Here is a 27500-nt window from a genome sequence, read left to right on the forward strand (position 1 = left end):
TGTGATCTCAGTGATTTGGACCGTGGCATGATTGTTGGTGCCAGACGGACTGGTTTGAGTATTTCTGGGATTTTCACACACAACAGTCTCTAGAATTTACTCTGAATGGTGTACTGTATATATATTGAAGCAAAAAAGTTATCCAAAACCTGTATCACCCATATGAAAAACTAACTGTCCCCTTAAACTTAATAGCTGGTTGTGCCACCTTTAGCAGCAACAACTGCTGCCAAACACTACTGATACATTTTGTCCCACTCTTCTTTGCACAACTGCTTTAGTTCAGCCACATTGGAGGGTTTTGGAGCATGGACTGCCCATTTAAGGTCCTGCCACAGCATCTCAATCGGGTTCAAGTCGGGACTTTGTCTAGGCCTCTCCAAAACTTGAATTTAGCTTCTTTTGATCCATTCAGAGGTGGACTGACTCCTGTGCTTTGGATCATTGTCTTGCTGCATAATCCAGCTGCGCTTGAGCTTCAACTCACGGACTGATGACGGGATGTTCTCCTTTAGGATTTTCTAGTAGAGAGCAGAATTCATGTTTCTCTCAATTACTGCAAGTCGCCCTGAAGCAGCAAAGCATCCCGACATCATCACACTACCACCATCATGCTTGACCGTAGGTATGATTGTGGTTGATTTACACCAGATGTAACGGGACCCCTGTCTTCCACACAGATCCACTTTCGACTCATCAGTCCACAGAACATTCTCCCAAAAGGTTTTGAGGATCATCAAGGTGCGTTTTGGCTAAATTCAGACGAGCCTGAATGTTCTTCTGGGTTAGTGGTGGTGTTCGCCTCGCCACTCTTCCATGGATGGCATCTTTGCCCCGTGTCTTTCTGATAGTGGAGTCATGAACAGTGACCTTTAGTGATGCTAGAGAGGCCTGCAGTTCCTTGGATGTTGTCCTAGGCTTTTTTGTGACGTCCTGGATGAGTCGTCGCTGTGCTCATGGAGGAATTTTGGAAGGTCGGCCACTTCTGGGAAGGTTCACTACTGTGTCAAGTGTTCTCCATTTGGAGATAATGGCTATCACTGGGGTTCTTTGAAATACTTTTTCACACAGGCCCTGTTGTTATTGGATAACTTTTCTGTTATTGGGCAAATACGTTTTCACAGCACTGTATATCAAAGTGCCATAGTGTTCCTATCCTATACAATTACTGTGCCATGCTCCCAATACAGTACTATTTCAAAAGGAAAGCAACAATTGGACAAATAAATTGGATAGCAAGGTTTCGGATCACTTATGAAAGACAGTTGTCTTTAATAACATGTGAGCACTTGCCAGAACTGAGTATAGAAGGTCTTGGTTTTGCCAGTCGAGGTAAAACGACTTCAGCTGTTCGCTCTCCTTTACAGTCCGGCTGTAGGGAAGAGTCGTGACCGGCCACAGATGTACATTTGGCGGTACTTGGAGGACTTACCACAGAAGAAAAAAAAGACTTTTAAAACTTTAAAACATTCGAGCAAGACATTTAACACCCTTTTGGTGCATTATGCATTCACAGATTAATAATTTCTGTTAGTTTAATAATGACTAATACCAAAAAAACAACATATGACAACGGCATTATTCTCTATCGTAGCTGCATGTGTGACATCACAATGGTATCCATTCCACTGTCACACAATGTTGCTTAAAAGCAACAAACACATTTAAGCAATTCCATATAGCACTCAAATAATAAATATGTCGCTATATGTTTTAAAATTAGGTTTTCTCACCAACAAGTTTGAATTATATTTTTGGATGTGTGAAAAAGCAATGAAAAACTGCGCTTTTCTGAGTGTAAAAACATGCAGCCACCACACAGAGCTACATGCCAGAAAAAGATACTCAAATTAACACCAGGACTTATTTTGAGCAATTGATTAATTAAAAGTCATCCCTTTGCTATTAACCATTTTATTGCCATCTTACATGCATCATATGTTTCCAAATTAAAGTACTGGGTTTGTTACCCAGAAGCCAAAACACAGCATTGTCAACTACCAACCAAAAGGGGGCGCTACACCCTGCATTGCTGCAGCACAACACAAAACAAACACTCACGTTTTAAAACACAGATCTCCAAAAAAGAGCATCATCCCAATGGTCACCTTCAGAAAGATGAGACAGAACTGGATATTTCCACAAACCAATATTACACTTAGAATAACGCTGCAGTAATGTCAGCTCCTGCTTGACCTCTGACCTTTAGGATGGAGTTGTCCTGGCGGGTGTTTCTGGTATCGTATCCCTCCAGCAGACAGCAGCGCACGGTGGAGCCCGAGCCAGCAAACTCCGCCATGTTCAGATCAGTGAAGCCCATCTTGAAAACATCACGCACACGTTGAACAGTTGGCGGTTCAGTTTCAAGCACGGAATTCCGATCATTCCATGATGCCAGACATGTGGAATATGTGCCGATTGTAATGTGGCTGCCATATCGTGCACCGCGCTTGTTCTGATGCTGTTAACTCGCAAACTACCTCATTCTCTTTCTAGAAACTTCGAATTATTCACTTAGGCTACTTAAGTGGCTAAATCCAGATTTAAAGAGATGTTCCACCCAAAAGTGTAAATAAAAGAGACTTTAGGCTAAATGTAAGTCTCAGTCACTATTCACTTCCTTAGTAAGGAATAAAGATGCAATGAAAGTGAATGGAGACTGAGGCTGTCAGTCCCTAACATCTTTTGGAACAACATAAGGATGCCTAAATAATGAAAGATTATTTTTTTGGGGCTGAATTATCCCTTTAAAGACGGAAGCAACACGTCAGCACTACAATAAATCCATGCACTAAATCTATACAGGCCTGGTAATGCCTATATATAACTTAAGTTATTTAACTGCCATGCAAGGCACTAGTCTGCCATTGGGAGCAACTTGGGATTCAGTGTCTTGCCCAAGGACAGGTCGGCATGTGGAGTCATGTGGGCCGGGATTCGAACCCCCAAGCCTGTGATTAGAGGCCGACCCGCTCTACCACCTGAGCCACAACCGCCCCATTTGAACTGGACTTTATACTGACACTTATTGTTGTGGTTGAGGTGTCACGCAAAAGCAAATGTTTTTTTGTTTCCGATGCGATAGTAGAAAACACTATTCACCAGTGTATTCCACAACTGAAAGTGTCCAATAATAGGAGGGGGTCACCAAGATAAAATATGTAGTGTTTGGCAGGTCAGGGGTCATAAGGGTCCAAACTTATAAAGAATAACTTATGGAGGAAATAAGTATACAGACCCCTTAATTTTTTGCTAAATGCTAAAATGCTTGAAACTATTTTCAATCACATTGAACTACACTTCATATGCCATAATGACAAAGCAAAAACCAGATTTGTGCAGATTATCACACTAAAATAAGTATTTAGACCCTTAAATCTGTACTTAGTTGAAGCACCTCTGGCAGCGATTACAGCCTACAATCCTTCTGGGTATGATGCAGCAAGCTTTGCACACCTGGATTTGGGGATTTTCTGCCATTCGTCTCTGCAGATCCTCTCAAGCTCTGTCAGGTTGGATAGGGACTGTCGGTGGACAGACATTTTTAGGTCTCTCCAGAGATGATCCAGAGTTTTCATTAAGGATATCTCTGTATTTTGCTGCATTCAGCTTTCCTTCTACCCTGACCAGTCCCCATGTCCTTACCACTGTAAAACACCCCCACAGCGTGATGCGACCACCATCATGCTGCACCGTTGGGATGGTATTGCGCAGGTGATGAGCGGTGCCTGTTTACCTCCAGACATGACGCTTGGAATTGGCAAAACAGTTCAATCTTCATTTAATCAGACCAGATAACCTTGTTTCTCACAGTCTGAGAGTGCTTTAGGCACATTTTTATGTGTCTTGCATTGAGGAGAGGCGTCCGTCTGGCCATTCTGCAATAAAGCCCAGATTGGTGGAGTGTTGCAGGGATGGTCGTCCTTCTGGAAGTTTCTCCATCTCCACACATGATCTCTGGAGCTCAACCAGAGTGAACATCGGGTTCTTGGTCACCTCTCTTACCAAGGCCCTTCTCCCCTGATTGCTCAGTTTGGCCGGGCGGACAGCTCTAGGAAGAGTCCTGGTTGTTCCAAACTTCTTCCATTTAAGAATTATGGAGGCCACTGTGCTCTTGGGAACCTACAATGCAGGCAAACATTTTTGTAGTGTTCCCCAGATCTGTGCCTCAACACAATCCTGTCTCTGAGCTCTGCAGGTAGTTCCTTTGACCTCATGGCTTGGTTTTTTGCTCTGATATGCATTTTCAGCTGTGAGATCTTATAGACAGGTGCGTGCCTTTTCAAACCATGTCCAATCAATCAGGTGGACTCTAATCTCAAAGATGATCCAGAGAAATGGGATGCACCTGAGCTAAATTTCAAGTGTCATAGCAAAGGGTCTGAATACTTATGTCAATGTGATATTTGCAAATCTCATATTTTATAATTGATGCTCTATTTTCAGAGTTTGGACATTTTATTCCCACCTGCTGGTGAAACATTCAAACTTCAAATATAGAAACTGAGTTTTGACTTTTTAAAACGTCTTCTCGCAATGACCTACTTCTCCAGAAAATAGAAAATGATGCTTTGCGGCACTTCATTTACATAGAGTACATCCACAGATGTACACTGCACAGCAAACACTGAGAATTAACGTTCTCTCGGAAATTGGATAAGACGTAGCGCACAGTCATTGTGTGTAGAGCTGCGATTGGTGCACTCACAAAAATAGAGCAAATTGAGTCTTTTTTTCAGAGAAATCAAACTAAATTTGGTGCAGTTTATGCTTAAAAGATTGTTTTCGTACCCCATTGGCAAATAGTTTTTTTCTATTATTATTATTATTATGTGGAGTGGAGGGGGGGCGGGCCGGGCTAGAGTGTCGCACGCCCGGTCCCCAATCGGCCTGATTATTTATATTGACAAGCCGGTTCTCACCTCCTCCTTGCCCATCTTAACCCCCTTACATTGGTGCCGAAACCCGGGAAGGAGGAGGGATGCCCGTCGCAGAGTCCTCGACACTGCCGTCCACCCAGGGGAGCACCGCTGCCATCTGCCGGGTGACGGAGTAGCCCGACCGCCCTGACGCGGGGAACGTCCGCTGTCCGTGGGGCGAGTGGGGACTGGATTCCCCGACCGCCTGGAGCGATGGAGCCGCTGCCAGGGGCGGAGGAGTGCCGCTCCCCAGAAACGCGGAGGGGTCGAGGGAAGACCGCTGTCCGCGAGGGGAGGAGAGAAGCAACTCCCTGACCGCCTGGAGCGGTAGGGCCGCTGCCAGGGGCGGAGGAGTGTCCCCACGTGCCGCCAGAAAAGCGGAGGGGCGTTCTGTCCACTGGGGGTCGGAGGTTTGACTCCGGTTCACCCGGAGAGGAGCGGCTGTCATCCGCTGGAGAGTGTGGAGGAGTGTTGAGGACCATGCGACGGTACATCCGAGAACCGGTGAGTGTGCTGCTTCTCTCTCTCTTTCGCACTGTGTTGGACTTTTCCCTCGCCTATTTTGTTTTTGTTGTTGTTTTCCCCTCCTGTCTCCTCCCAGGTCGAGGAAGGTGGGGATAACCAGCCGGCAGATGGTTCGCAAAGCACGCCCCTCCCCAGGGAAAGAGGGGGGGGATGTACGTCATGCAGGTGGCCTGAGATAACGCCGGGAGGAGTGTGGAGTGAGCAGGGCGGGTCGGGCTAGAATGTCGCACGCCCGGTCCCCAATCGGCCTGATGGGGCGCACGAGGGATAAAGGCGGCCGGTGATGACGGTTCGAGAGAGAGAGAGAAAATTACAGGCGTCTGTCCTGTATGTGTTTATGTTTGTGTGTTTTGGTTTAAGTTTTCATTAAACTATTATTTATATTGACAAGCCGGTTCTCGCCTCCTCCTTCCCGGGTTTTCGGCACCAGTGTAAAGGGGGTCAATGGAAAGGAGGAGGCGAGAACCGGCTTGTCAATATAAATAATAGTTTAATATAAAACTTAAACAAAAGACAAACACACACATGACGGACATGTCTGTAAACGATCTCTCTCTCCCGCACGATCCTCTGCAGTCGACCTTTATACCTCACGGAGGCTTGATTAGCCTAATACGGGACCAGGTGTGTAGGATCACGACCCCGCCCTCCGCCCTGCCACAAACTGCTTCGTCGTAAGTTATCATAAGGCTTCATACAATCACAAAACTGTTTTTTATGGTGGGTTTTTGGTCCTTTATGGGGCTTGAGAGCTTGAGTGCCCCGAGTCACGATTCGCTTGCATTACATGGCGAATAGACAAAGATGTGAAGATTAAAAAATCCTTTTGTGTTCCGCATTGGGAAGGAAGTCAAACCGGTTTGGAGTGACATTAGGGTGAGTAAATAATGACAGGATTTTTGGGTGAGCCAGTACTTACTATATACGAAAATGTAGAGAAAGGAAAGGCATGGAAAGCCTTTCACTCACCTTTGAATATCCTTTTCCTCCTTTGAGTTCCTGTAATGAAAACAGGAAGCGTCAAGTTGAGCGAGTGCTCTAAATGTTTATCTCAACACACCTAAACAGATCCTCACCCAAACTCCCCGCTCAGCGTTCACTAAACATCATAAATCAACACTTCAAGCTGACAACGTGTGATGAAACCGTTGTCTTGAACTTTGTTTCCAAATACAACTCAAGCTTGGCAACACCTACCTAAATCTGACCCCACATCAATGAGACCCAATTAAGAATGAATCTTACCTTCCGCACAGAGACTCGACACATACAGGGATCCAGGACTCCGGTGTTTGGGTTGGCGCTCATTTTGCACACAAAAGAGAACCTCTTTCTCCAGCGGACAGAGTTCTGGTGGACTTCTTCTCTGTGGGGCGACAGACGAAAGATTGTTCATTCGCACAGGTCCAGACAGAACGATGAAGTATATTGATCAACAGATATGTTGATGTTGGTTGTGATATCTTTTCTCTACTGAGTCTAATGGCTAGTTATGGATTGAGGGTTCGAGGGAAGTTTGTGACTCTTTAAAGGCAACAAGTTGAGATCAATAAAACCACACGTTTCCTCAACCGAACAAAAGGGAATTAAATCAAGTTTAGAGCCATTTTTAAGCATTTAGTTCAATATTGTGGAGGATATTCATGTGGTTGAGACGTTTTATACGCTGTAATGTCAAACAGAGTAAATGATTGATACACCAACTTCTGTTCCTCTGATGAAGACAGCAAAACGAAGTCTATTTACTAAACAAATGCACAAGCTCTGTGTCAAATATGGTTTCTACACACAAACTCATGATTGTCTAGGACATGAAGAACCAACACTATTGAATATTCATGAGGTTCTGACCATCTGCTATGCAAAAATATGCATCAGCCATCCATCCAAAGCTCGGAAATTAGCCGATTGTTTAAAAACTGTTGGTGGTCAGGGCCAATTATTTCATTTTACTTCATAAAAAATCAGAACCACCAAATTAGCGGTATTAGCAAATGTTGTTCTAAATAATCGAATCGGTATCAGCACACAAATTTTGTATCGGTGCATCCCTAAATAAACTTTGACCTGGGTCAGTAAGCAACTGTGACGATGAGGAGGGCGTGGCCGGGCCGTGATGGTGCCCGGCGCTGAATTAGCAGACCAGCGGGAGAGCGAGATAAAGGGGAGCCGGAGGCACCAGTTGTGTGTCTGTGTTTATGTTTTATGTTGTTCATTTACATCATTAAACCTTTACGTTGACAGTTCAGCCGGTTCCCGCCTCCTCCTTGCCCATCCTTGACCCATTTCATTGATGCCGACACCCGGAAAGAAGAAGGAGGGATGCGTTGTCGCGCAGTCCTCGCCGCTGCCGTCCACCTAGCCCATCCCTTACCCCGTTACAGCAACCAACTAGAAACCAGATGGCAATGCCCAGGCAATCAGCCAATTAGCATATTGGCCAATAAAAGCAATTATCTTAATAATAGGATTTCGGTATCAGCACTCGCATTTTGTATCGGGGCGGACCTGAAAACCTATAGAATTAATTGGAATTAATTGGAATTTTGCCAGTAAGCAGCAATCGACAGTAGTAACCACCTAGAAGGCCCTAGCAACGCCAACTGCAAAGTAGTGTGCTAAAACACCATAGCAACGCCTTGCCAACCATCCACAACAACCCAGCACCATGGACAAGCGCCACTCACATTTTCATCTGTAAATAAAATGTATGTAAAAAATGTAGTATTATTTATATTTTAGAATGATATAAACTTGCCTGAAATAACCCTAACCTGCCTTCGACAGCAGCTGGATGAAATGAACCTGTCGAAGGATATTAAAACACGTCATGAGAGATTTGGCGTGTACACATCAGCGCTACACGAGAGAAGCAAAGCAGACTCACGCAGACGTCCCAGTCTACGAAACGTTGGCTTATCGCCAACCATAACATCTGTTCCTAATCCGTCTTCACGCTCAAACACATTCGCTTATACACATTCACACACATGCAATTGAATAATTTTCAAGTTTAGCTTACTTCAAGGGACAAATATATACACACACACACACTTACATTTATGCATTTGGCAGACGCTTTTATCCAAAGAGACTTACAGTGCACTTATTACAGGGACAATCCCCCCCCGGAGCAACCTGGAGTTAAGTGCCTTGCTCAAGGACACAATGGTGGTGGCAGTGGGGATCGAACCAGCAACCTTCTGATTACCAGTTTACTAGTTATGTGCATTAGACCACTACACCACCACTCCAGTTCACACACACACACACACACACACACACACACACACACACACACACACACACACACACACACACACACACACACACACACACACACACACACACACACACACACACACACACACACACACACACACACACACACACACACACACACACACACACACACATTCAAGTACCATTGAATTGGTTAATAAATCCGTCCGGGGCCATCAGAGGTTGCCATTAAACCAGCAGAGAGAGACTCTTGTGTGGTTCTTCTCATCTAGGACTTGTTATCAGACCAGATGTGGTCGCCCCCCCCCCTCCACATTCTTTTACAACATTCCATGGGACATGGCACTTTGTTGCATCGCTATAGTAACCACAATCGACTAGCATCCACGTCAACACTCAAGGGAGAGCAGAAGGGGTTACACCACATTCCTTGAGGGTGGCCAGAACGCGACCACCTTGAAATCTCCAAGCAAGCACCCAGTACACCCATACAATGTGATAAAAGCCACTCAACAAAACCTTAGCAACGCCTTAGCAACCACCAACAAATAAACTAGCATCATCATGGCGACTTTTGCTCTGGCAAGCACCACTCACATTTGTTTACTTCCCAAAATTCCAAGTCATCCATATGAAATGGTATTAAAAGCAATGTAGATCCACATATTGCATTTTTTTACATTTACATTTACATTTACATTTATGCATTTGGCAGACGCTTTTATCAAAAGCGACTTACAGAGCCCTTATAACAGGGACAATCCCCCCGGAGCAACCTGGAGTTAAGTGCCTTGCTCAAGGACACAATGGTGGTGACTGTGGGGATCGAACCAGCAACCTTCTGATTACCAGTTATGTGCTTTAGTCCACTACACAACCACCACTCCACGGTGGCAGCAACCTTATAATAAATATTTCCACAAACGCCGACCAAAGGCAATCCTAATCAAGCGTTCCTCAATGGGACAATTGTGGGAGACTCGGGACAGTTTAGAGTGTACAAAAGATCTGTGAGCGAGCTGCAAGTGGAATAAATATGCATTAGATGTTGGTCAGGCAGCCTGCGTCAAAACGTCAAAATGTCAAGCCACGTTTATTATTAACACTTTATTATCAGTAAAGAGTCGATGATAAATAAGGGTGAACAATGATTATAAAATCTAGCTGGTGCACCACGAGGGCCTGCTAAGTAGTGGGAAATTAGGTCAAAATTGGGAGAAAAGGGGATAAAACAATTGTTTTTCAAAAGAACGCATCATTAGACCAATAATGTAAGAGCGTGCATGAAAACGCAGTGTGTGTAATCAGATTTCGTAAGGCCTGTAATTTGGCTGTAGTTTTACAGATGACTCACTCTGGCAGAAATGTGCTGTGCTGAAACAGGATTCTTATCTCTCATCCTGTAGCTCAGGCCCGTGTCAGAGTCAGTGGAGCCCGGCGGGCCAATGTCAGATCCTGCCAGGGCTTGTACAAACATCCCCCGAGTGCTACGCTCCAATCAGACAACCTCATGTCACAGAGCAGAGCAGACCTTCCAAAACTCTCCCTGCCCGACACAGATCCGCTGACTTCCCGTTTGTGCTGGATGACATCGCTGGATAAGAGAAGGTGAAATGTACCAAGTCGTGTGCTACATTTCAAGCTTAACAGGATAGTTCAGCCAAAAAATGAAAATTATGTCATCATTTATTCACCTTTGTGCTGTTCCAAACCCGTATGACTGTCTTTCGTCAGTAGAGCACAAAAGTAGTTATTCATGCTGCTCTTTTCCAAACAATGCGACAGGGTGATTCTGTCAAAACAATAAATATTTACCAGCCCTATAATACTCCAAAATCAAAAGAAACATATAAGAAATGATATGTTCCATATAGATGAATATATGATATCAATATGATATTCTCATTACAGCAATGTGGTTAAAAACTGTAAAGTATTTATAAATCACAATAGTACTCCCTTGGTGCCGCCTTTAATTTTCACAAGTTTTAATATGTAAAATCGTTATACAACAGCATCTTTTATACGGTATTACGGTAAAAAATAATGTCTGTTACGGTAATGAGAATCATCATTGAAAACAAGATTGATTTATTGTTTACACAAACCTATCAGTTTGCTTCAGAAGACATTAATTGATCGACTGGAGTCGTGTGGATTACTTTTATGTTGCCTAAATGTGACTTTTGGACCGTCAAACAGCCAGCTGTCTAATGGCACCCATTTACATGCATTGTATGGACAAACAGAGCTGAAAGAATTCGTCATTTCGGTTCTGCTGAAGAAGGAAAGTCATGCACATCTGGGATGGTTTAAAGATGAGTAAATCATGAGAGAATTTTCATTTTTGGGTGAAATAGCCCTTTAAGCATGTAGCTGTCGTTAATATATTTTATGCAGTAAAGGCAGAAATGTACCTAATTTGGAGGTTTTTCTATGTTTTTGATGCTTTTTGAGGAATATAGAATCAGTGTTTTGTGTGCATGGGTGATGATTAGAGAGCACTACTTTTACATTCGTCCAGTGTCTTCTGTCTTTATATTTATGCATGCATTTTACTATGAGTATATTCCAAACAAACACCCGAACCCAGCTTCTGTTTTTGAATGCTTGGATAATATAACAAAAGATGCATTGATATAAATAAACATGGAATAATGTACATAGAGCTAAAATAGGTATAGTATTAAACATGATGCATAACATTAAAAAAATTATATAAAAGAAGACACAGCCTCAATATCTACAGCATATTTATTTTGAATTCAGGGTTTCTTATGCATGGTGTCCATTAAGTCCTCGTGGTGGCGTAATGACTCGCCTCAATCCGGGTGGTGGAGGACGAATCTCAGTTGCCTCCGCGTCTGAGACTGTCAATTTGCACATACCGCGGAGACGCAACACGCGTGGAGGCTTCACGCTATTCTCCGCAGCATCCATGCACAATTCACCACGCGCACCATCAAGAACGAGAACCACATTATAGTGACCACCAGGAGGTTACCCCATGTGACTCTACCCTCCCTAGCAACCGGGCCAATTTGGTTGCTTAGGAGACCTGGCTGGAGTCACTCAGCACGCCCTGGATTCAAACTCACGACTCCAGGTGTGACAGTCAGCATCAATACTCGCTGAGATACCCAGACCCCAAAACTATTATATCTTTTAACGATTTAACTTTTATCAATGTTGAAGCCTGGGACCTTGCAAATGACTTACTTACTGACAAACACCAGAGCACCCTGACTCCTGGTAATTGTGTAGAAATCTGCCAATCTGGTGACTTCAGCCAGCCATTGAGCATTTCCATGTCAAACAAATTTCAGAAACTTTCCCAGATTTAAAAAAAAAAATTATGTTTTTCATTATATTGAAAAACAATTTGAAGAAAGATAAACACAAAAAATGGTGAAAGCCAAAATATGAAATGCCATGGATCAATATTTACTGAGTGATCCATTCATTTGTAGAGGGGGTCAAAATTTTGGAGTTAAAAAAAAAAAGGTAGCAGTGTTATTATTTTATTTTTTACACCAAGATGGGTAGATCTATGTGGCAGGGTGGAGGGCGGGTCGTGATTATACACACCCAGTCCCGTATTAGGCTAATCAAGTCTCCGTGAGGTATAAAGGTCGACTGCAGAGGATCGTGCGGGAGAGAGAGATGGTTTACGGACATGTCCGTCATGTGTGTGTTTGTCTTTTGTTTAAGTTAAAACTATTATTTATATCGTCAAGCCGGTTCTCGCCTCCTCCTTTCCATTGCTGCCAGGGGAGCAGGAGTCGCCTACCGGCCACTGACACGCAGCGGGGTTTATGACCGCCGACCGCGAGCGGGGAGGGGCTCACGGCCGACCGCCTGGAGCGTGAGAACCGCTGCCAGGGCCGGGGGAGACCCCTTCTGTTCCCCGAGAATGCGGCGGGGCGTTCCATCCGTCAGGGGCTGGAGGACTGCCTCTGATCCGCCCGGAGAGGCACAGCTGTCGTCCGATAGAGGGTGGAGGAGTGGCCGAGGAACAATCTCTCTCTCTCACTGTCGCTCTTCATTGGCCTTTCCCTCTTTTAAATTTTACAGTGTTTTTTTGGGGGGGGTACTACACTGTTACAGGAAGTACCCCCCATTTATTTATTTCTGTTTCCCTCCCCTTGTCCCCTCCCTCGTCCAGGTAGACGGGGATGACCTGCCAGCAGACTAGACGTAAAGCACGCCCTCCACCAGGGAAAGGGGGGGTGTGTACGTCAGGCCGGGGGCCCCCAGCCTGAGAGAACGAGGGAGGAATGTGGCAGGGCGGAGGGCGGGGCCGGTCGTGATCCTACACACCCGGTCCCGTATTAGGCTAATCAAGCCTCCGAGAGGGTTAAAGGTCGACTGCAGGGGATTGTGTGGGAGAGAGAGATAGTTTACGGACATGTCCGTCATGTGTGTGTTTGTCTTTTGTTTAAGTTTATCATTAAAAATATTATTTATATCGTCAAGCCGGTTCTCGCCACCTCCTTTCCATTGATCCCTTTACAATCCATTACTAAAATCTGTTGATTTCTGGCACGGGGTCGCACAGTAGTACATAGTGTGACAACATTAAGGTTTATAATGGCTGTGCAGTAAAAAGTAAAAGGTAAAAAGTAAAAAGTGTGACAGCTAGCTTGAAAAAAGCCTAAATACATGAGCACATTAAGCTTGAAGCTTGAAAACCTGTGATTAAACTGAAGTACAGCCTGTCAGGATCTACAAACACACCGCTGCCGAGAGCACGCTGGTAAAACACACAGCTTTCACAATTAGTGGAAAACCGCACATGTGGCACGAGGCAGGCTGTGGGTCCGCTACGATACACCCAGTGGTTCGACTCTTTTTATGGGTGACTTTTAAGGAGAACAAAATAGCAGGCGTGCCTTAAAACTGCAGATTATTATGTAGAATTATAGAGGAGAAAGACATAAAACTGTAAACACTGAAAACTTGCATGCAAAGTTGTATTTTATGTTCTAAACTTACCTGATTATTTACGATAAGACGTGTTATTTTTTCATTGTTTGATAAACTACCATTTAAAAAACAAAAACGACTTGATAAATCCATGAGCCAAGTTCTTAGAAATGTATCTTTGAATTCATGTTGCTTTCATATTTGAAAACACCTTCATCAAAGAAGAACATTGTCTGAAATCCAGAACAGGTCATTGTCTCTTAAAGGGATAGTTCACCCAAAAGTGAAAACTGGTGACGTGTGGGTTTGGAACAACATGAGGGGAGTAAATAATGACAGAGTTTTCATTTTAGAATGGACGAGTTAGGGGCCGTTCACACCAAACGTGTTTTTGCACACGTCTATTCCCATTGTTTTCCAATGTAAACACATGCTGGTCGAATGTCTTTGACTGTTGCGGCGTGTCTCGCTGTTTCTTCAGCGTCTCGCGCAGGACTGGCACTGTTTAAACACTGTGTTGTGTTGTATTGTTTCATATTATTCCAGATTGTTCTGCACCAGACACATTTTCAGCACATAAACAGTTTGTTCATGCTTTTTTCCAAGGGCTGCCATGCCTTGTTAAATCTGTGTATGTTTACAGTTTCAGTACTGTTACAAATGTTGCCTATATGTTTACAGTCTACTGCAACAGCACTTGCTAGGAGAAGAAATTATAAAGATAGTGAGCGATTTCGGGTTCAGGTTTATAATCTGACGGTATCGTTTAGGTTGGGTTGGATCGGGCCACTCGGGTTAGGGTTTCATTTTAAGGCCCGTGCAGACCTCTAATGGTGACTGAGAATTAAAAAAAGAATGAAAGGCATACAGGTTTGTAACACGCTTTACATGAGTAAATAATGGCAAAACTTTCATTACCACAAAATAATATGTATATTTGTCTGATTCTCTGTACAGTAGCTTGTGAAACATGAAACAAGCATGTGGCAGAAATCTCACAGATTTTGCTGTGAGCGATGTACAGAATCAGTTAATCTTCTAAATCCATAATCTCCAAGCACTTGTGAAAGCGCATGAGGAATGAGACTGAAGTTTTTTATTTAACTGCAAACCAAACCCACTTAATTATGTGCTGGGTAACAGGCGGGTGCAACGATTCGACCCAAACAACATTCTTATGAGAAACTACTATTTTTAGAAAGTACTACGTTCATATGTATGAAGTGTGTGTGAGTGTGTGTGTGTGTGTGTGTGTGTGTGTGTGAGTGTGTGTGAGTGTGTGTGTGTGTGTGTGTGTGTGTGTGTGTGTGCGTGCGAGTGTGTGTGTGTGTGTGTGAGTGTGTGTGTGTGTGTGTGTGTGAGTGTGTGTGTGCATGTGTGTGCGAGTGTGTGTGTGTGTGAGTGTGTGTGTGCGTGCGTGTGAGTGTGTGAGTGTGTGCGAGTGTGTGTGTGTGTGTGTGCGTGCGAGTGTGTGTGTGTGTGTGTGTGTGAGTGTGTGTGCATGTGTGCGAGTGTGTGTGTGTGTGTGTGTGTGCGTGCGTGTGAGTGTGTGTGAGTGTGTGTGTGTGTGTGTGTGTGTGAGTGTGTGTGTGTGTGTGCGAGTGTGTGTGTGTGCGAGTGTGTGTGTGCGTGTGTGTGTGTGTGTGTGCAGTGTGTGTGAGTGTGTGTGTGTGTGTGTGTGTGTGTGTGTGTGTGTGTGTGAGTGTGTGTGTGTGTGAGTGTGTGCGAGTGTGTGTGTGCGAGTGTGTGTGTGCGTGTGTGTGTGTGTGTGTGCGTGTGTGTGAGTGTGTGTGTGTGTGTGTGCGTGCATGCGTGTGTGAGTGTGTGTGTGTGTGTGTGTGTGTGTGTGGTATCTATTTTGATAAATGTTTATAAGCGCTCTATAAATATTCTTAACGTTAAAGGGATAGTTTAACCATCTTCAATGATTCTCTTGTGTTCCACAGAAGACTACAAAGGAATGCAGGTTTGGATCATCATGAAGGTGATGACAGAATTATCATTTCTGGAAGTCCCATCCTTTAACAACTAAGGATGGGACTTTTTTTTAATTGTATTTCCGGTTAATCGCTGTCTTCATTTCAATGATCCTGATATTCATTCTTGAAAATCTCAAGAGTCAATCTACAGCGTTGCCTTTTTGAAATCAAAATTTGAGTTTTGTTGTCCACTAAACATTGACAACGTTTACTTTTCAGATATATATAGTGATTTAAAATCGAGTCTTTCTCGTCCGGGAAAACAGAGCAAAAATGTTGATGACATCATCTTGCACTTCACAGATTCTTGTCCAATCAAATGTTCTGAGTGACTCCAGTCAGGTCTCCTAGGCAACCAAATTGTCCCGGTTGCTAGGGGGGGTAGAGTCACATGGAGTAACCAAATTGGCCCGGTTGCTAGGGAGGGTAGAGTCACATGGGGTAACCAAATTGGCCCGGTTGCTAGGGAGGGTAGAGTCACATGGGGTAACCAAATTGGCCCGGTTGCTAGGGAGGGTAGAGTCACATGGGGTAACCTCCTCGTGGTGGTGATTAGTGGTTCTCTCAATGGGGCGTGTGGTGAGTTGTGTGTGGATTGTGGAGAGTAGCATGAGCCTCCACATGCTGTGAGTCTCCGCGGTGTCATGCACAACGAGTCATGTGATCAGATGCGCGGATTGACGGTCTCAGAAGCGGAGTCAACTCTTGGAGACTCGTCCTCCGCCACCCGGATTGAGGCGAGTAACCGCGCCACCACGAGGACCTACTAAGTAGTGGGAATTCCAAATTGGGAGAAAAGATGATAAAAATAAAATAAAATCACCTGGAACCAACAAACCATGTAGCAAATCACGATTCACAGATGTGATGTAAATTAAAGCCTTTTGGCTATTTTATAGTTTTTTTAATGGACAGGTCCTTTGATATGTCCGGCACAAACGCCCTCTTTCAACTGTACATACTGTAGGTCAACACAAGAAAGAAAACGGTTTGGAAAGCCGTTTCATGGGGTGTTTATGATATCCACCGATCCCTGTACTGTAGAATGGGACATATAAAGAGGTATCACCAGACTACAAAATTACAAGTTACTACAAAATTACAAGTAACAGTTACAGGGGAGCAGAAATGCCGAAATAGCAACAGAAACTCCATCTGGAATTGATCCTGTCTGCGTCTGTCTTCACTTCCCTCTGATCACATCATGTTATGATCTACATCCTCATCTAAATGTCTCAGATGTACCTGATGTGACTGAGAAGCAGAACAAATATTAACTGTGAATAAGATCGCTTGCATTACCAGCTTTAATTTCATTAAACATCAACTGAATCAACAGATGATTTGAAGCCATGTCCTTAATTACGACCCAAATGGGGTTTTACAACCAGACCAGATGATTCTTAATTGCTCCTATGAACCATGAAACCAATGCACAGATCTGAACAACCAACAATAAAACATTATGAGCATTTTTAATTTCCAAAAAGAAAAATGACCCACTCAAGAACCCTATCCAGCCAAACAACGGTTCTTGATAACAAGATGGTTCTTTGCTGAACTTAAAGGGATAGGATAAAAGCAATCCATACGACTCATGTGGTTTAATCCATGTCTTCAGAAGTGATATGATAGGTGAGGGTGAGAAACAGATCAATGTTTAAGTCGTTTTTTACTATAAATCTCCACTTTCACTTTCACATATGACTCCAGTGGCTTAATCCATGTCTCCAGAAGTGATATGATAGGTGTGGGTGAGAAACGGATCAATATTTAAGTGCTTTTTTAACCATAAATCTCCACTTTCACTTTCACATACGATTCCAGTGGTTTAATCCATGTCTCCAGAAGTGATATGATAGGTGTGGGTGAGAAACAGATCAATGTTTAAGTCGTTTTTTACTATAAATCTCCACTTTCACTTTCACATATGACTCCAGTGGTTTAATCCATGTCTCCAGAAGTGATATGATAGGTGTGGGTGAGAAACAGATCAATGTTTAAGTCGTTTTTTTACTATAAATCTCCACTTTCACTTTCACATATGATTCCAGTGGTTTAATCCATGTCTCCAGAAGTGATATGATAGGTGTGGGTGAGAAACAGATCAATGTTTAGGTCGTTTTTTGTACTATAAATCTCCACTTTCACTTTCACATATGACTCCAGTGGCTTAATCCATGTCTCCAGAAGTGATATGATAGGTGTGGGTGAGAAACAGATCAATGTTTAGGTCGTTTTTTTACTATAAATCTCCACTTTCACTTTCACATATGACTCCAGTGGCTTAATCCATGTCTCCAGAAGTGATATGATAGGTGTGGGTGAGAAACAGATCAATGTTTAAGTCGTTTTTACTATAAATCTCCACTTTCACTTTCACATATGATTCCAGTGGTTTAATCCATGTCTCCAGAAGTGATATGATAGGTGTGGGTGAGAAACAGATCAATGTTTAGGTCGTTTTTTTTTTCCTATAAATCTCTACTTTCACTTTCACATATGACTCCAGTGGCTTAATCCATGTCTCCAGAAGTGATATGATAGGTGTGGGTGAGAAACAGATCAATGTTTAAGTCGTTTTTACTATAAATCTCCACTTTCACTTTCACATATGACTCCAGTGGCTTAATCCATGTCTCCAGAAGTGATATGATAGGTGTGGGTGAGAAACAGATCAATGTTTAAGTCGTTTTTACTATAAATCTCCACTTTCACTTTCTAATTATTTTCTAATTTGCAAAAAATAAAGGAATATTCCGGGTTCAATACAAGTTAAGCTCAATCGACAGCATTTGTGGCATAATGTTGATTACCTCAAAAAATTATTTTGACTTGCCCCTCGTTTTCTTTAAAAACAAGCAAAAATATGAGTTAGAGAGTGGCACTTACAATGGAAGTCTATAGCGGCCAAAGGATTACTTTTATGCTGCCTTTATGTGCTTTTTGGAGCTTCAAAGTTCTGGCTATCATTCACTTGCATTATATGGACCAACAGATCTTAAATATGCTTCTAAAAATGTTTGTGTTCAGAAGAAAGACAGTCACACACATCTGGGATGGCATGAGGGTGAGTAAATGATGAACTGGGTGAACTGTCCCTTTAAAAGACCAGTGCAGTGAGTGTGCTCTCTAGTCTCCCTCTAGTGGTGATGAAGTAAATTACAGTCAAGCTGCAATTTCAAGTCCTAAATTATGGAGAGAGGATGCTCAGCACTCTTAAAATAGGTTCCAATCATAACTATAAAGCGTTTTACAGCCTAGAACATGGGTAGGCAACTATTTTGGTAAAGGGGGCACATCGGGCTTTAAGTATTGCATTGGGGGGCCACATTGTATTCCTTTTGAGATACACTGTTCTGCATCTCCACTTTCACATACATTTGGTTTTTGTATCTTTTAAGCCCAGAAATTGTTGTGTACTCAATTTTCTGAAGTGTATCTGTGACTAATGGGACTATTCTGCAATTGCCTAAAGTATTGTTTTACTCTACAAAGACAGATACTTTTCTATCAGGAATTAAACAACTGAATAAAGGCTGAGCTTATACATTTATTTTAATGAATAAAAATAAAAATAAAAACGCTTTTACGATAAATGAGCCACGGGCCACATTAAACCATGTGGATGGCCTGATCTGTCCCGTGGGCAGTATATTGCCCATGTCTGGCCTTGAACCTTTCAAAATTTAACAAATATCTTTTTATTCTCCAGTTCTTAAGAAAATTCACTGCACTGGTGTTTTAAAGGGACAGTTCACCCTAAAATTCTCTAATCATTTACTCACCCTCATGCCATCCCAGATGTGTGTGACTTTCTTTCTTCAGCAGAACACAAATGGTGATTTTTTTTTTAAGAATATTTCAGTTCTGTAGGGCCATACAATGCAAGTGAATGGTGACCAGAAATTTGAGGATCCAAAAAGCACATAAAGGCAGCATAAATGCAATCCATACAACTCCAATGGTTTAATCCATGTCTTCTGAAGTGATATGATAGGTGTGGGTGAGAAACAGACCAATATTAACATTGTGTACTATACTGTGTTATACTATATGCTTTTTTACTATAAATTATCTTCCCTGCTCACTTGGTGGCGATATGCACGACGAATGCAAATTCAAAAACAAAAAAGAAATGTGAAAGTGAAAGTGGAGATTTATGGTTAAAAAAGCACTTAAATATTGATCTGTTTCTCACCCACACCTATCATATCACTTCTGAAGACACGGATTAAACCACTGGAGTCATATGTGAAAGTGAAAGTGGAGATTTGTGGTTAAAAAAGCACTTAAATATTAATCTGTTTCTCACCCACACCTATCATATCACTTCTGAAGACAATACTTGCCGCAATTAAACCACTGGAGTCATATGGATTGCATTTATGCTGCCTTCATGTGCTTTTTGGATCTTCAAAGTTCTGGTCACCATTCACTTGCATTGTATGGACCTACAGAACTGAAATATTCTTCTAAAAATCTTTGTGTTCAGCAGAAGAAAGAGAGTCATAACACATCTGGGATGAGGATGAACAAATGAGAGAATTTTTATTTTTGGGTGAGCCTTTAATTAACCCATGAACTAATACATACTGATCCGAAGAACCTATAATGTAGGAACTTTTATCTCCAAAAAACATATATAACACAAACAATGGCAACGTATGGTCATGCAAAGAACCATTGAGGAACCTTTATTTTTAGGAGTGTGCTTTGAGTCAAAAAATGCCAAATTTAGGCTCATACAAGAGTGTGAAGAGTCTCTTTATTTAGCATGCTTAAATTAGATTTTGTCAGTTGTCTGCCACACAGCTACAAGAAACAAATACCTCCACTAAGTCTTTAAAGGCCTTACGACAGGTAACTAGAGGCATTTTCCTTCTCCAGAAGGTTCAAATTTGACACATAAACAGTAGAAATTGTATTTTGATATAGTCTTTGACCTAGAAAACAATTGGGGGGGGATTTTCCATGCAAACAATTCTTTCTTCGTTTTATGCAACTGTACAAAAAATATGACACCAATATTTAATTGCTTTTTAAGTGAGCCAAATAAAAAAAGAACCCCAGGCTCTGAACAGAAAGACCTTGCAGACTTACAGTACAAAAAAAAACATATATATACATACACAATCAAAAGAAAAATGAGCTTTTAAGTAAAAGCGTGTATATTACATATTTTGACATTTCTTTTAAAATGTAGTAAAAGACCCATTTTTCTCATCATTTTCGGAGGCACTGTGCACTCTCTTGTACAACAATGGACAGTCTATTCCTAAAGACCACATCTGTCCAACACACACACAAACACATTCAGAAAGCCAAACGCACACACATACAGTATTCTGGTCTATTGTCCATGTTCTGTCTGCGCTGGCACATTTTCGACCCCCTCCCCAGTCTCTGCAGCAGTCGCAACGTTTGCGTTCTGTAGAAACTTTCTCAAGTCCTTCAGCGCTGGTCTGAACATCTGAATGAGGGCGAGCAGGGCGGCCTGTGTGCCCTCCAGAGCCTGGGCCTGCCTCTCCTGGGCGCAGGCCTGGGCCTCCTGAGAGCGTCGGATCATTTGCAGGAGGTCGTTCTGGTTCTCCAGGTGTTGGCCGATCTCACGGATGTGCAGGTTGGTGACGCGGTGCTCCTGAAGGAGTTTGGCGGAGTTGAGTGCGATGCGGCTCTTCAGTTCCTGTGGTTTGGCCGAACACTCGGCCTGTGCCGCGAGCATCTCTACGGGGGCTTCTGCAGTGACGGCCACGGGCGTCTCCGTGGTGCAGTATTCCACCATGCCTTCCTCCAGCGTGTGGTACGTCGCCTCTGCTGCAGGCATATTTACACGCATTTGAATATTTATTTTTTTATTATTATTTTTAATTATTATTTAGAAGACTGAAATACCTTCGAGAGTTTTAATCTCACACGCTGCAGCCGCTGGTTGAATGCCTGAGCAAAGAGAATCAGAGTATTTTTGAACACTGAAGTTTTGTTTCAGTCTTGAACAGTACCTATACAATGAATATTAAAGCATGACATTTGGGTAAGTTACTTAAAAATTAATCCACTACTAATTACTTCTCTGAAAGAACCATCACTGTGTCTTTGAGCAAGGCACTTAACTCCAGGTTGCTCCGGGGGGATTGTCCCTGTTATAAGTGCACTGTAAGTCACTTTGTATAAAAGCATCTGCCAAATGCATAAATGTAAATGACTTTACTTGTAAGTTACTTTTTAAAACACTTCACAGAAAAGTTTTAAATAATGTCACAGAAACAAACAAATTCATAGGAATTTGTGTAACACAAGTAATTACCTTATTTCAAAGTCCGCAAGAGCATTTAAAATATAATATGTTACACAATTTACGGAGTACAAAACTGTACAATGAGGTACCACGGCGCAGCGATATCAGGTGGAAATACCACGGTACAAACGTAAACTATTCATACTTCCGATAAGGAATATATTTTTCCCTTTTTCTCCCAATTTGTAACGCCCAATTCCCAGTGCGCTCTAAGTCCTTGTGGTGGCGTAGTGACTCGCCTAATCCAGGTGGCGGAGGATGAATCTCAGCTGCCTCCGCGTCTGTGACCGTCAATCCGCGCATCTTATCACGTGGCTTGTTGAGCGCGTTACCGCGGAGACCTAGAGCGTGTGGAGGCTTCACGCTATTCTCTGCGTCATCCACGCCCAACTCGCTACACACCCCATTGAGAGAGAGAGAGCCACATTATAGCGACCACAAGGAGGTTACCCCATGTGACTCAACCCTCCCTAGCAACCGGGTCAATTTGGTTGCTTAGGAGAGTACTTATTTTGTTAGTATTGTCAATATCTAGTAAAAGGAATATTCGGGTTCGGTACAATGGAATGTGACGCTCAATGGACAGCATTTGTGGCATAATGTTGATTAACACAAAAAATGATTTAGACTCGTCCCTCCTTTTTTTTTTTAAAGCACAAATCTGTGTTAGAGTGAAACACTTACAATGGAAGTCAATGGGTCCAATTCGTAAACATTAATATATTTATTTAGTTTCAAAAGAGTAGAAACAAGATGTACACACAATATGCGTGTTAACCTGTATTGGGTGTAATACATTACGAAGTAATGCATTACTGTAATTCAATTACTTTTTCTTTGAAAAAAGTACAGGATTACTCTTAATTTTTCAGTAATTTAATTAGTTACTTCTGATGTAATTGCATTAAATACTGTATAGACTCTAGAACGATTCTATATTAAAACAACAGTGAATTTAAAATCGAAATTTAACGTCTAATGTTAAAATATATGTTTTCTAATTTAACGCCGCCCCTTTAAATTCTTTGGCCTGCTCATGAATAATTTATATGATTTTATATTATTTATTTGGAAGAATTAAAAGAACAGTTTCATGTCTATCCTTGTATTTTTTTATCTGGTCGAGGTTGATCAGGGTTTAAGAAACTAATTAGTCATAAATAATGCAGTTACTTTTCAGACCGAGTAATTAGTAGAGTAATCTAATTACACTGTAGAAGATTTAATTAGTAGTAGTTAATTACCTTTTAGAGTAACTTACACAACACTGGTGTTAACATGATTTTAGTGTGATAAAATCGCTTAATCATTTTTCTGTGTAACATGACAACGTAATGTTGTCAGAGATTTAACTGACTTTAAAGCTCATATAATACACAAGCTTTAGCAGAAGAATTAATATAAGTGCTTTTATAAAATTATAAGCATCACATTTCACCCTCCAAAAATTGACCCCATTGACTTCCATTGCACATGCTTCACTGGAACCTCAATTTTTGCTTTTTTTAAAGAAAATGAGTGACGAGTCGAAAATATTTTTGTGGTATTTAATATTATGCCACAAATGCTGTCGATTGAGCTTAACATATATTAAACACGGAATATTCCTTTAATACAATATATAAACAAATAATAAATCTTAAACCCTACCATACACTATACCTTTCATTTTATAGACACTGCACTAAACTGAAACGCCAGTGCTCTTTGCAATTCTACGCATTTAAATTTACGCAGCAGTAACGCCAGTGTCTTACTTTGCGTTAATGTGACGGTGGCGGCGGAGCTGATGGGCACTGTGATCGCCGCGCCCGCTTCACCCGCCTCCGCCGCCGGCAGACTAATAATAGTCGCTTCGCCCAGCAGATTACAGATGCGCTGCTGCATGGAGGTCAGGATAACGGGCACGGTGGTGCAGTCGCCCGTGCCCTCCATGGCCGCCCGCGCCTGGGCCACTTTGCGCCGCACCTCCGTCTTCAGATCGGACCATTTCTTCTTGATCTCGGCGAGCTCGCGCTGGCAGGTGGTGACCGCGTTCACGCGCTTCAGGATCTCCATCCACGCGCTGTTCTTCGCGATGTGCGTCACGCCTGCGTTAAAATGATTCACCAAAATGTGTTTTTGCTTCTCCATCTCCTCCACGATGATCTCCACCTCCCTTTCGGAGAAATTTGTTTTTCTCTTTTTGGCTTGAGATGCCATTATGGGTGTTTATTGGGCTTAGGGGGTAAACTATAAAATTGCGTAAAATACGTAAAATTAGTAAGTTGTTTTCCCCCCGACTGAATTGCGCAGCGTAATGGCTTCTTGAATCGACTTCTTCCAACAACAACAACGTTTGCGGCCAACGATGGCGGATATCCCGCCTCTTTTGCGCCTAGAATGATCTCTATTGGTTGAGTTGGCTTATCCCTGATGACGTTACTTCTCGTGATTGGTCAATTTGTGCTCAATCTACTTCTGCGGTAGACTTTATGTCAGCCAGAAGAGGGCGCAATTTCATAACACATCTTTTTAAATGCAAAATGTACAACACAAGTGTACATCTTCAGTTTAACAGAGCGTCACAACAATAGAACAAGACGGAGAATCGTCACAAAAACAAAAAACTTTTAAATACGTACAAAAAATATATTATATTAAGAAAGACAGTGGTTCACAATGTATTTACTCTTTCAGGACCTTTATTGGGGGGAAAATCAGATTTTATTGGACAACAAAATTGTGATTTTTTTTTATTATTATTTACAAATGACACGATTTATAATATCAATATAGAAAGTATAAAGAAAAAAGAGGAGGGGCACAAATAGATAGGGATTTCAATACAAATCATTACGTTAAATTATACAAATTAAAGATCTTTATACATATTTTGGCTTTCTATTTTTACAACGTTTATTCATTTTGTAATTTCCTTGTAAGTCTATCAAATATAGGTTAACGTTGGGTTTCTTTTCTGACCATTCAACTTATGTAAAAACAATTTAAGGTTGAAGAGAGACAGACTCGATTAAGTCATTCGCAGTGCGTCATGGGAGCGAACGGTCGTTCTGAGCCATATTTCGCGGGTTTCTCGTTGGACACGGCTCTCTGATTGGTGAAGCTTTCTCTGCTGTACTATGGGTAATGTAGTTGTTTACCATGAATTCCGCTATCAAACACAATATTTAAACAATGAAGTTGAAATAACGCAGATGGATTGCATATATTATCTATGAACGACATCGGAGTTCTTGGTAGGTCTGTCTTTAAAGGTTTATAAGTTATCGTTGAAAATAAATTCGTCTAGGGGATTAATTAATGGGATTTTTACTTCCGGAACCAGACTGTTGAGCTCTGTTGCTTGACCTGATTTGGCGCTAAACATTTGAGCCATCTTTGTCACGAGGCCATTTATTCATCACATAATTGTGATTTACAGAATAAAATGTGTTGCTGAAATTAATTATTGATGCACTTCAAGTGTTTCCCAGTCTTGTGTCCAAGTAGATACATGTTTAATGGAATTACTAGGCCTGGTACCTGAAAATATGTGGCTGAGCTAGGCCATTTATTATTAATTCTGAAAACAGTGAATATATAATTATGTCACACAAAAAAACTAATGTTTAGCCAAGGTTGAGTCCTTATATACAGTATGAGTCGAGATATAATGAGCCCAGTAGCCTACATGTATCTAGCCAAAAACATACTTGAGTGAAAGTAAAAAGTATTCACATTAAATTGTAAGTATTAAAAAAGTAACTTTTTTTTTCTTGTGAGAATGAAATCAAGAGAGGGGAATGCGTGAGAGATGATGTTGTTAAATTCGATTTGTTTGTTAAGTCGCCTTTTTAATGTCTCTGATGGCGGTCATATTTCTCCCCAGTGGCATTTGTAACCTGGTCAAAGAATCATTTTACAATAACTAAATTTTTGCAAAATAATTTTTATGTGGCACGTTAACTGTGACATGGCAATTTCCTGGTGGAATGAGCACTAGAGGCGCTACAACAGCAATTACTTTTATTCACTTTCACTCAAATCATGAGTAAAACAGCAGATTGTCAGTTTATAAACACATACTTTTCACCCTGTTGCTCACACAATGCTATCTAATGACATATAAACACTTTTACTACAGAGCGTGACTCATTTGAACTACATTTACAAGCTTGTTCGAGTGCGATCAAATTGTGCGGTAGCTCAACGGATAAAGCGTTGCACTTGTGATGTAAAGAAGCGGTGTATGAATCCTGAAGTGCACCCGAGTTGACACGTACGGCAAAAGTGTTATTGAAGCACTGTTCAATGACGTGGCTGTGTTTCTCATTTCGCATATGCTTGTTCTGACACTATCGGTTAGGTTTAGGGTTGTGAGGTCGGTCATTGTTTACTTCATAAATGTCCAATCTGTAGAAGTAGCAGGTGTTTAGGACAAAAAACCGTCAGTGTTTCTTACTTCATGCTCATAGTTTTGAATGACTACATAACATTCAGTCGGGCAGTCACATACGGTTTAGTCGCACAAATATTTTAACATATCGGAAGCTCAAATCAGATCCGAAATTTCAGCCTCTCCAGATGTTCGGAACTCCACACAGCTGCTGTAGGACACTATTTAAAATGACTGACCTCTGTCAGTTAATCTCATCAGTTTGTAAACAGTATATGACTAATGTGCTAAAAAATATATATCACTAAACATACATTTTCCCTTACATGGCCACTGTCTTATTACAAGTCTTAGTTATTTACATTTATGCATTTGGCAGACACTTTTATCCAAAGTGAATTACAGTGCACTTATTACAGGGACAATCCCCGCGGAGCAACTTGGATTAAGTGTCTTGCTCAAGGACACAATGGTGGTTGTGTCCACTCCATTTATTATGTTATGTCTTAAGCAACCATGTATTATAATGGGTTTTTATGGTCGAGAAAATGCTTAATATGAAATAGTGCAGGCTATTTCTCCAATGATCACAGTGTCGTGAGGGAAATGTAAGAAAATCACATGAAGCGTGAAACTGCACATAGCCTACTATACTTTTGTATTAAGACTTTTTCTCATCGTCATTTGCCTCTCTCTCTCTCTCTCTCTCTTCCAGAGCAAGCACTGAACACTGCAATGCAATGTAATGTAATGTCATATCACATGGGGGCAGTGGTGGCTCAGTGGTTGAGGCTCAGCGTTACTGACCAGAAGGTCGGGGGTTCAAGCCCCAGCACCACCAAGATGCCACTGTTGGGCCCTTCAGCAAGGCACTTAACTCCAGGTTGCTCCGGGGAGATTGTCCCTGTAATAAGTGCACTGTAAGTCGCTTTGGATAAAAGTGTCTGCCAAATGCATAAATGTAAATCACATGTGGTATTTTGGAATCACAATGGTGGGAAACCATTATCATGCAATCGTAAGCTATTTTTTCACCAAATTCTCCTTCTTTTAATGGGAAAAATGACAGAAGACGAGTGCTTACTGTCATTGAGCTTACTTGATCTTTCCCACAGATGCTAAAGCAACAGCTGATATCTCTCACAACTCTATGTTTCAGGTCTATTTCTTTCGATGTGTGAAATGTTCCCAGTAGTTTGAGTGTGAGACAACAAAATATTTAACACTTTAAT

At 41.8% G+C, this 27500-nt stretch overlaps 2 protein-coding genes across 3 annotated transcripts in view; both read right to left on the reverse strand.

Moving 5' to 3' along the window:
- Positions 1–10164, reverse strand: part of eeig1a (estrogen-induced osteoclastogenesis regulator 1a) — a 13584-nt gene extending 3420 nt beyond the window's left edge. Inside the window, exons 1-6 of the mRNA XM_052108214.1 lie at positions 10031–10164; positions 6690–6810; positions 6414–6443; positions 2204–2320; positions 2062–2108; positions 1294–1427 (exon numbers count right to left, since the gene is read on the reverse strand). Of these exons, the coding sequence (XP_051964174.1) occupies positions 1294–1427; positions 2062–2108; positions 2204–2320; positions 6414–6443; positions 6690–6810; positions 10031–10164 (583 nt within the window). The remainder of the gene's footprint in view (positions 1–1293; positions 1428–2061; positions 2109–2203; positions 2321–6413; positions 6444–6689; positions 6811–10030) is intronic.
- A 9967-nt stretch (positions 10165–20131) lies between these two features.
- Positions 20132–24201, reverse strand: naif1 (nuclear apoptosis inducing factor 1). 2 transcript variants are annotated; one of them, XM_052108079.1, is made up of 3 exons: positions 23648–24201; positions 21488–21532; positions 20132–21406 (listed from the first exon to the last, which is right to left on the reverse strand). In XM_052108079.1, exons 1-3 carry the CDS (start codon positions 24090–24092, stop codon positions 20946–20948), a joined length of 951 nt encoding a protein of 316 aa, XP_051964039.1. In that variant the 5' UTR covers positions 24093–24201; the 3' UTR covers positions 20132–20945. The 2 variants fall into 2 exon arrangements, with proteins under 2 accessions (XP_051964039.1, XP_051964038.1); XM_052108078.1 differs by having other exon boundaries at positions 20132–21409.
- Positions 24202–27500: the final 3299 nt, after the last annotated feature.

The sequence above is a fragment of the Xyrauchen texanus genome, chromosome 37 (genome assembly GCF_025860055.1).
Source record: "Xyrauchen texanus isolate HMW12.3.18 chromosome 37, RBS_HiC_50CHRs, whole genome shotgun sequence".
Lineage (NCBI taxonomy): Eukaryota > Metazoa > Chordata > Actinopteri > Cypriniformes > Catostomidae > Xyrauchen > Xyrauchen texanus.

What these genes read in the sequence shown, in the direction of transcription:
- naif1 (XM_052108078.1), bottom strand. Translation starts at nt 24,092, where the DNA reads ATGGCATCTCAAGCCAAAAAGAGAAAAACAAATTTCTCCGAAAGGGAG. An exon ending in CACCGTCACATTAACGCAAA is followed by an intron (nt 21,533 to 23,647) that starts GTAAGACACTGG and finishes CTCTTTGCTCAG; the next exon opens with GCATTCAACCAGCGGCTGCA. An exon ending in TGAGATTAAAACTCTCGAAG is followed by an intron (nt 21,410 to 21,487) that starts GTATTTCAGTCT and finishes ATATGCCTGCAG; the next exon opens with CAGAGGCGACGTACCACACG.